General features: G+C 38.8%; 1 protein-coding gene across 2 annotated transcripts in view; it reads right to left on the bottom strand.

The window, feature by feature from the left end:
* Positions 1 to 5,591: 5,591 nt before the first annotated feature.
* SLC37A2 (solute carrier family 37 member 2) overlaps positions 5,592 to 10,781 on the bottom strand; it is a 24,171-nt gene continuing 18,981 nt past the window's right edge. Inside the window, exons 14-19 of one of the 2 annotated variants that reach the window (XM_072426134.1) lie at positions 10,489 to 10,562; positions 10,094 to 10,172; positions 8,971 to 9,068; positions 8,774 to 8,838; positions 7,199 to 7,257; positions 5,592 to 5,981 (exon numbers count right to left, since the gene is read on the bottom strand). In XM_072426134.1, coding sequence (XP_072282235.1) covers positions 7,212 to 7,257; positions 8,774 to 8,838; positions 8,971 to 9,068; positions 10,094 to 10,172; positions 10,489 to 10,562 — 362 coding nt within the window. In that variant the 3' untranslated portion in view covers positions 5,592 to 5,981; positions 7,199 to 7,211. The remainder of the gene's footprint in view (positions 5,982 to 7,198; positions 7,258 to 8,773; positions 8,839 to 8,970; positions 9,069 to 10,093; positions 10,173 to 10,488; positions 10,563 to 10,781) is intronic. The other variant, XM_072426135.1, reaches the window with a different exon arrangement.

The raw sequence follows: 10,781 nt of genomic DNA, 5'->3' as shown, positions 1-10,781 counted from the left end.
TATTTTCCTTTCTTCTCCCCCCTCTATTAGTTTTCTTACCATATGGGTTAGAATGTTCTCTTATTGATAAGTGTATAAGTGGATTGTATTTTATATCCTGCAACAATGAGGACTTTACACCACATGGACAAACTTATCACTCGGTATCCCAGCTCTTTGTTGTCGGGTGGTAATTGTTTGGCTATTGTATAATTCCTGACCCTCCTGTAAAACCACTGAACCGAACTCTATATCAAAACGTTGGTTGTAAAACGGTTTTCAGATTGCTATTTCACATTGCTGTCTGGTTGTGTTTCCTTCTATGAATGTTCTTTTCTCTGTGTTTGTATCTTTATCTATATGTAAAAAAAAAACAAAAATTAATTTATAATATTAAAAAGAATAGTGAGTAGGATTCTAGGAGGATCTGGAAATCAGCAAACCTGCAATGGATTTCCTAAAAGTCATTAGCTATTTGTTAGCAGATCCATTCCAGGTTTGCTGGATCGCCCAGCTTCACTGATGAAAGTGTATTCTCTCCAGTCTTTAATAATCAGACCCAGAGTGTGAGAGGCAATGCTGTGAGCTGAGAAATCACAAGTCCTTACTGAAGGTTATAACTATATTTTCATTGTGATTACTGTACACAAACATCTGCTAAAATACACTCAATATAGTCACAAAGGAAAAGAAACCAAATTTACAAAGCATCACGGTTTCTGTTTTTTGCCCAGTTCAATATTAACAAACTAGAGAAGGTTTTTTTGATTTTAGTAAATGGGAGATAAAGGGATTCCTGCACACTATTATGTATGACACCAGAATCTAAGCAAGGGTACAATGCTGAGCTGTGAGGGTAGTAGGGAGATCATCCCTACACTGACTCATTCATTGTCTCTGATTGGGGAGATCATCCCTACACTGACTCATTCATTGTCTCTGATTGGGGAGATCTTGGGGAGATCATCCCTACACTGACTCATTCTTTGTCTCTGATTGGGGAGATCTTCCCTACACTGACTCATTCCTTGTCTCTGATTGGGGAGATCTTCCCTACACTGACTCATTCCTTGTCTCTGATTGGTCATTGGAGACAAAGGCTGGCAGAGACTTTAGACTCCTCCTCCTGACATTTTGCAGCCCCTGTAATGATATCACAGGGTTCAAAAAGAGGGAATACACAGGACAGACAGGGGTCACATTAACTAAAAAATAAGGTGCTGCACAGGGGAAGGAGGGGGGTTTGAGGGTACTTTTTAAATTTTGATAAGATTTCAGCTGAAGATTTCAATATATTGAAAATGACATTAATACATGAAAGCTTAGATGATATGTAATGACTACACATATATAATATTATTAATAATGACACATCAATACATAATAATAGTAGTATATATGTGTGGAAATGAATATATTACCAATCTCAATGTCATATTATTCCATTACTTGGACCATTTCCTAACACGTGACTTTCACATGGCAATCTATCGCCCCTTCCTTGTTTGCTTTGGATATTCTTCATCTGAAAGGTTATGTATGTCTTTCTTTTAGATTGTTTGGATTGCTGAAGAACTTTGCTAATAAGCTGTACTATCTATTGTTTGACATCACTGGCACCAACCCCAACAATGTTAACCAGACCGAGATCATGGAGAGCAGGGACTTCTGTGAGCTGCAATCCACAGATCTCAGCAAAAACATTCAAATCACCTGCTTAATATTGTGTCACCCCCATTGTGCCATCAAAAACAGCTTCCACCCATTAAGGCATTGATTCCATAATTCTCTGGTACCATGATATTAGCAGAAGATCCTTTAAATCTTTCTGGCTTCCCTTCAGTTTTATTGGATCCTCTCCTGGCCAGCCGTGGCTTGCTGTTATTATGTTGTGCCCAGCAAAATATACATAAGTAGCTGTGGGCATAAAAAAGCCAATACAGGGGACACCCGATCAACTAAACTCACACAACCTGAAGCTCTCAGGTCTCTGCAAGATTCAGGGGTTTCCAAAACTTCAATGGGTAGAGAGCTGAAAACTTTATGAAAATTTCTGCCTTCCAAAAACTTTTTTAATGCATGTTGCCACACAGTACCTCCTACGTACTACGTTCCTCATCTCTATCCTCCTTATCCACTGTCCTCATCACTCTCATTGGTTCCCATGTCTTGTCTAACATCATCATTGTTGTCTGACAATGCCAAAGCATGCCAAAACATTGCCATAAAGTGCGGCTTATCTACCTGCTGTTTCTGAGAGTTGTTTTTTTCATAAAACACAACCACCACTTCTACAATCACCATCACTACTGCTACCAGCAACACCACCATCAGCAGCACCATTACCACCATCAGGTATAGCAGCAGAACCAAGACAATGAACAACAATTGTGTCGCTATAAATGCTCTCCTGCTCGATACTTCCCTCTTATAGCTCCTGTGACATGCCATCACACAGCTCCTCTGCCTCATCAATTACTATTTCCTTTGATTCAACAAATTGCTTGTCTCTTTTTCAGGTGAGACTATTTGCAAACCAAGAGGTGACTGAGAATGTGTGATTTTAGAGCAAGCTTTTATGAGCGTTTCTGAGAAAGAAGTGCTACCCTGGCTCCTGGGTAACGTATCATGTTCAATGTCCTAACTTCTTGTGACTCAGCAGATGAATTAGCCAGCCAATCCACAAGGGGTGAAGTTTGGTAGGGATCTGCTTCGTCCTCTCCTGTTTCCTTGTAAAAAGGTATATATAACTGCCTTTAACCCTGCTCCTGCTGTGCCCTAATTAACTTATGAGAGAAGAGCTTATAGGAATTTACCAGCACTCAGCATATGGATGTAAGTTTATTCATTCAGTTTTCATGTTTTTTATTGTTTATGAAATTATGGTTAAGCACTGAACTTTTTGAACTGAAACATTTTGAACATTAATGACCTGTTAAATAAGTGGATATATTATAATATTATTGTTGTTGCAATTATAGACCTCCTCTTCCCGAGGAAGCGGACTGAGTTTCCACGAAACGCGTAGAAGTTTGGATTACCTCATTCTTAGAGAGTTTTCCACAAGGAAATCTATATCAGTGCTATACCTTTTTTATATTGTGTGTTGTATATTTTGTGATTTGTAATAAAGTTGTCTTTTTTATGTATATTTTAATGTTTGAAGAAAAATATTTATTTATGGCCTTTAAAATCCAGTTACTTGGTTAGGAAACCTTTTTTTTTTCTTTAATTCTTAACTAATAACTTTTTATTAGGGTTTAACAGTGGTAAACAATAATACACATGGAATTAAGTACAACATATCATATAAGATTTTTACAAACAAGTAACACAGGTGATGATAAAATTCCACAGGTGATGATAAAAGCAATTCCTGCAGGTGCAGCAATACAGAATCAGGGTCATCCAGTAATAAAGTTGTCCCCTTGATTGCAACTTTCAATTTAGCCGGGTACAATAGGGCACACCAGAATTTATTAGCAATAAAATAGTTAGCAGGAGAAAGATCAGGTTCCTGTATCCATTAACCGTTAGGGATCCAGCTTTTTTGTAAGCAGAAAGGAAAAGTTTGTCTATCCAAGAAGTGAGGAGATTTTGTGATGGTTGCACAAGGCCCCTGGCTAGCAGCATATTTTCCTGGGCCGGTCTGATGAATGCGCCCAATCACACGTGCAGGGAGCGGATCCAAGTGAAGCGCATGCAGGAGATCCACTGTGCTATTTTTTTAGATTCAGACATTTACGCATCTCTGGTATCCCCAGAAAATATAGATTAGAGAGATGATCATGGTTTACAAGATCCTCACATTTCTCTGCTAGGGATGCAAGCTGAGGGTTGTAGAGAAATGGTGAATTGTGATGACAGTAATTAATCCTCTACTTAAAGTCACCAACCCCCTGTGCCAACTTGGTTATACTTGAGGAAACCTTTTTTTGTTTGTATTTAAACAATTAGTTTTCTGTAATATTGGAATGTTTACTTGCTGACAGTTGTCTTATATATTCGGTATTAGTGCTATACAATCTTATCCAACCTTTGTTATTTGTTTTATGAGACCCAACAAAGCAGAGATGTTTTGATAGATTTTAGTCAATATGACAATTTGCAAGGTATAAGAGCACAACACATTGGGGTGTATTTATAAATTATTCCCTTGTCAATTCACTCTAAACTTGCATGTAAATTTCATTTATACATTTAGCATTTCTTATTGCGACAGGTGTACTTTAATAACTGACCACTAGGTGGCAGGACGAGTCATTGTTTTAATAGGAACTGAAAATGAGTGAAATTCACTTGTCAGCTAATTTCAGATGAATTGACAGGTGAATCATTTATAAATAGAGCCCAGTGTAACAGTCCAGTGTTTCTCACCCAGGCTTCCTGCAGAGGTTGCTGGTCGTTCCTTGTGCAATGGGCACTTTGTGACTCTCAGGTCATTTTATTAGATACCAATGACCTTTTCGGGTAATTGTAAGGGTGACATTCTTTATTATTGATCATGATAACATGTTGGAAAGTATTGGAGACAATGTCAAGTTCTGAGGGCCTTTTAGGAGCCAGGACAAATGAGAGGGATTATGATACAACATGGTAGCATGCAAGGGACTATAATATAGCAGGAGAATATTAGGAGCCAGGACAGAAGCATTGCAGGTGCCATACATATTCATATTTTGTATTATCTTTTGTTCATTTACAAGTTGCTAACTTGGGCTTATAGTTGCAAATTTGTACAGAAAAATAATTGGACTGTAGATATCATATTCATCTGCAATGTCATTCCTTCTCAGGCCAGGATATGATTGTTTTATAATGGGCAGAGATACGCAGAAAATCCATACGTGTGGGGGTTGGGGGCACCGGGTATAGGGCAGCAGGGGATAAGTCGGAGGATGGCACATACCAGGCATCAGGAAGGAGCAGGGAGATGTCACACACGCCTGGCACCTATTTGGGGTTCATTATACCCAATTATTTCCTATAAATGCCTAAAATGAATATTGGCAAATCGTATGTAAGCAAATGAAGGATCCTAAAGCTGTGTAAATAAATTACAACAATAGTTAGCCAACAATGTAACGAAGATCCTTCTTCCTTTTGATTTTCTTGTATAACTCTTGGTATTGTCTCCTTGCTTTAATATTGTAATTAAGTTTACTCATTACCACAATCTAAGGACGATTTTGAGCTGAAGCCAATTAACACAAACATACAAACTCCTAGTAGATATTCTCTTGCCAGAGATTCAATGGACCTTATGCCCTGTAAAGAATACGATTTCTGGGAGGAAAACACTTTGGGCTTTATTATAAATTATTCTCCCAGCTGAATTCTCTGAAATTTCCTGGTGGTGAATTCAATTATCATATTTTTCTATAGGTCTCCTAATAAAACAATGACTCGTTCTGCCACCTAGTGGCCAATTGTCAAATCTGCACAGCTTTCACAATAGGAAATAAATGAATTTTTTGAGTGAACTGACAGCAGAATAATTTATAAATGGAGCCCTTTGTATGAATCTTACACAATACATATTGCAGCAGTCTGTCAGAGTGCCTGCTTCTGCATTGTTAATCAATGGATTTGCACAAAGAAAAAAACATAAAGGCATTTTTTTTAATTTATTGACACATCATCACTACACAAATCAATGTTATGGCCAATTTTATAAAATGTGCTGCAAATATTCCCTAGTCTATATACACTGTATACAAACTCCCTATAAACGTCAGAACCGAGGACAATTGAAAAGTTGGGGATTTTAACAGAAAGATCACACGGATGGCAGGAACAGTCCCTGGATTATGACAGCTTTTCTCCTCTTCTGAACTTTAGCGGCGTCAAGTCAAAATCCATCACAGAAAAACGATTAAAAAATGAAAAAACTTCCTGTGTTCCGCAATGTTTAGTAGCAGCAATAAGCTGGACCGGCCAGCCGTAAAAAGAACAAAGACATTGACCACACAGCCGGAGGGATTCGTCACATCTCCCGAAATCTACAAACAGAGAATGAGCAGGATAAAAATACTGGGGAGGCAATGAGAAACAAATCAAGCAGAGGTATTTCTGAGATGTGCGTAGGCAAAGCTTCAACCGGAAATCATTGCAAACATTAAATACCCATCACCAGATAGGAAGCACAGAAATCACAAATTCTTTAATGTCGGATGTTGATTGGCACAATTTGTGGCTTTTACATGCATTAGGATCTGATCTGAAATCAAGAATGTTTAAAGCCACAGCTGCAGCGTAAAAGCCTCAAAAAAGAAGAGGCATAGCTCTCAGTGTGGAAGCAGAGGTCTCTCTGTAGAGAGGTCGAAGCTCTGCAGAGATCACTGCTTTTACACTGAGAGCAAGCTGTAAGACTTTACACTTTATTGTGATTATTCTACAATATATTTAGGTGATTTAAACTAAATTAGTTTGCTGCTTTTTTTGTACAGGTTAGGGGCTGTCCAAAAATAAATCTCAATTTTAAAAAATCAGCCAAATTCATCCCAGAATTTTTATTACATGATCAATAGCAACAGTTATAGCCTATTATAGGAGCGATGAGTCCTAACAGATGCAATACTTTGTGTTTTGTTAATGGGTTAGTTGTGTGATATATAGAGATATATCTGTGGAAGTATATCCATGCCCCTATTTTACCTTGTCAAATGATGAAGGTAACCTGGAGGAAATATTTACTTAAATTTATATATTTGATAGAAGTAGTGAGTGTCAGATCTGCAGACATTCATTCGCCCATTGAGCCCCAATGTCACCATCCTGAGCCCAGTATTGCAGGAGCTGCATTGGATGTATTCAGATTCTTTAGTGGTACTTTGCTGCCCTCTTCTGGTAGAATATAAGAATGCAGATCTGCCCAATCTACAGTACACAGAAGCTTACAGGTACCATATACACAGGACATTGCTAGAATAGGGGCATTGTTTGTTATTTTCTCCAGGATGGTTAGTCATAACTAGGTATTTTAAGTGTTAGTGGTTAATGAAGAGTTAAATATATTGTATTGTATTCAGATACGGTCATTTTTACAATAAACTAATTTTTAGCTTTGTATTTGGAACTTAAAAACTTAAGTATGGGGTAACAATGGAACCTCCATGTGGAGAGGAGGAAGCTTTGCATCTGAATTCAGACTCAGCAGGAAATTGCAGCGATATTGCGGAATGCAGCACCAAGAGCCCCGGATGCAGCTCATACTTACAATGTACATTTAACTACTCGAATGATCCAGAAATATTGTGTTTTAATGTCAGATTATCACTATAAAAACACAGTAAGAGCTTGTTTGATATTTTCAGAATATGACCATTGAAAAGAACATTCAAATGTAATATTGAACTTCAGATTAATACATACACATATAAAATACATACATAGCTGCTTTACCTGTCAATTGATTTGAACAGCTTTTTCACAAAGCACAGCCCTGCCCGGGTGGGAAGGAGACCTGATATTTCTCTGCTGGTGTTAGTAACACTTACAGGTCTTGTTCCTTGGTTCGTTTGTGAATGGACAGTGAAAGGAGAAGCAGGAGATTGAGGAGCTCATCTTTTCTTTTATTCTGCTCGCTTCTACTAGCAATGTGCTCCTTGCAACTGATTGGTTCTTTTGCTGCTTCTCCCTCCCCCGGTCTAAGCTCTATTGATTGGAGCCTGAAAGCGGCTGATACCAAATCATGATCAGATATTTCCTATTACAATGGACACAATAACTATAACGAGGGCTCCTACGTCCTTTAAATCTGCTCATTTACATGGTGGGATCATCAGAACTCCTTTAGAATTTCTGGGCTGCTTAGATCTGCTCCCCGCAGGTCTCAGACCCCATCCCCGAGGTCTTTGCTTTTCTCCCCTGCAGGCCATTCAGAGAATAAAGTCTGGAGCTGCACGCATTATGAATGACCTGAAGGAGAGGAAGACAGAGACACGAGCACAGGGTTGGGTTCTTTGAGACCGGCAACATTTACATCCGAGAGCCCAAAGTACAGCTGAAGGGTTTAACCACCTAAGAATTTATTATACACTGTCCCCCACCCTCCTAGATTGTAAGCTCTTCTGGTCAGGGTCCTCTCCTCCTCCTGTGTCACTGTCTGTATCTGTCTGTCATTTGCAACCCCTATTTATTGTACAGCGCTGCGTAATATGTTGGCGCCATATAAATCCTGTTTATTATTAATATTAATCATAATAATAATAATTATAATAATAAAAATGCGGATCATTTATAATGCCAGCAATCAAACCAATAAAGTGCAATTTATTCAGCAGATATAATGTTACTGTGGACATCAGATCATCTGAAATAATCATCAATTCAATGAATGAACTGGCGATCACCAAATAATAATCAGATTAAAAATAATGGAGGACCAAGAAATACTAATCTGGTACCGGATCCCCGCATCTTTATAAATGCCCCCTAAGTGGACATCCAAATCAAAAACCATGGCTGGTAGAATGGAGTTATTCCCAATTTGTGGATTAAACAGCATCCAATCCTGGGGGGGGGGGGGCACACAATTTGTGACCGTTTATAATGTCTGGGTACTGACGTCAAATGAAAGGAACTGGATCAAAATCATCTTTGTATCACCCCATGGGTACTCAGCAGGGTTAGGGCACTATGGAGGCTTCCTAGTATTGATTTCTGTTATCCTGGTCTCTAGAAGAATTATGACTTTCAGCTTTGTACCTATATAGAATGATTAATGGACACAAAAATAACTAGGAAATACAAAATAAAGTTCAGTGGAAAAACCTAAAACCCTTGCTCTTACCCTCTGGCTGTGTTGAAACACCGGCAGAACTGTTTGATTTCCTTGTATACCAGACGCGCCAGCAACTGCAAGACACAAGAAGTCAGTTAGCATTTATTAACACCATTGGATGCAATGCAGTGACTTTGTCAAGTGATTCCGGTGTCAGTCCCAGGCAATCAAAGGACCAACGAGATAGAAGATTCATAGATGCTCACCAAACAAGCCAGGAGATCAGCAGCAATCAGCATGTAGAAGACGTAGTTCCAACCCTTGGAGGAAAGGACGGAGGCCAACGTGGGTCCCAGAGCAGCACCTGAGGACGCAATAAAACCCAGTAAGAAAAGCAAGGAATCCAAGCCTTCAATAAATCAGTGGGGGCATCTACAATGTCAGGGGGGTGATTGGAATATCCAGGATCCTCCAGCTTTGGTCAAACCTTCAAGGCCCATAACCATTATTTACCATTGCAAGGTCTACCAATATAAGTTAAGGCAGGAACAATTTAAAATTCTCTTGTATAGTGTCTTAAAATAGGGAGGTGCCCACCTGGGCCCCGAGGAAAGGTGTAAACGTGTTCTTCTGAACTCCAAACTCCACATTTTCAACTAATATACCCAACCCTACATCAACATCTCCTTCCCATTACCTCCTGTACCAAAAACCCCAAAATGTGAACTCTTCTACACAACAATCACCACCAACTTCTAATCCCCTTCTCTACATCACAATTCCAACCCCCACCCCTTTATTAATATTATTTCTATTACACAGTATTTATATAGCACCATCATATTAAGCAGCACTGTACAAAGTCCATAGTCATGTGACTAGCTGTCCCACAAAGGAGCTCACAATCTAATGTCCCTACCATAGTCATTTGTATTTTTGGGAGGAAGTCAATTAGCCTAACTGCATGTTTTTGGGATGTGGAAGGAAACCGGAGTACCCAGGGGAAAACCCACACTGACACAGAGCGAACATACAAACTCCATGCAGATGGTGTCCTGGCCAAGATTCAAACCTGGGACCGAGCACTGCAACCAATCTGCCCCTTCCAACTTCGCAGAGCTTATTTCCTCTCCATTTCCTCCTAAAACTCCAACACAACAATCACCACCAGCTCTTCAATCCCCTTTTTTCACATCTCTTTCTCATCTCTGAACCCTTCCCATCTTCCATAGTAAATGTTGGAGCCTTATAGAGCCACAACCTTCGCTATTCCCATTCTTTAATGCCTAATTGCAAATAAAAAAGAGCTGCTTAGTAAATCTTTCCTTTATATTTCTGTTACCCCCCAGTACATGGCACAGGAGAAACTTTATATAGAACATGACTTACCTATAGATCCACAACCGTCAATGATAGCGGTGACTGTGGACAGGGCCTTAGCGTTTCCATGTAGAGATTCGTGTGTTCCCTGCAAAAGAAAAAGGAAATGAAATGTTATTATTATTACTATATTATTTTATTCCATGGGCAAGCAGAACAGCTCAGCATTTATTGTGATTTCCAGCATTGCATTTTCATATCAGCATAAAATAAACAACACAAACATTACAGTAACTCTATAATAAACTCTATAATAAAAGAACAAAGGCTATTTAATGCATTCAGGTGTAAAAAATCTGAAAACCTTTAGAAAGATGAACTTATCACCTTATTTTGTAATATCTGAGCTATGTGAGAAGAAAATGTTAAAGAATAACAAAGTACAGTATATAATAATGTCTTACCAGATCAGCGGACACAGCGGTAGTGATGAGAGAATACGGCCCATTCACCAAAATCCCACAGATAATCAGCATGGCTGCAGAGAGAAGATCATTTAAATATTGTAACATGGGACAGAGAGGAGATACAACCAATCATACAATGTAACAAGAGACAGAGAGGAAATACAACCAATAATACAATGTAACAAGAGACAGAGAGGAGATACAACCAATGATACAATGTAACAAGAGACAGAGAGGAGATACAACCAATGATACAATGTAACAAGGGACAGAGAGGAGATACAACCAAT

This window comes from Pyxicephalus adspersus, chromosome 11 (assembly GCF_032062135.1).
Source record: "Pyxicephalus adspersus chromosome 11, UCB_Pads_2.0, whole genome shotgun sequence".
Taxonomy (NCBI): Eukaryota; Metazoa; Chordata; class Amphibia; order Anura; family Pyxicephalidae; genus Pyxicephalus; species Pyxicephalus adspersus.
Note: the sequence above shows the minus strand (reverse complement) of the source record. Positions and strands in the feature narration are given on the sequence as shown.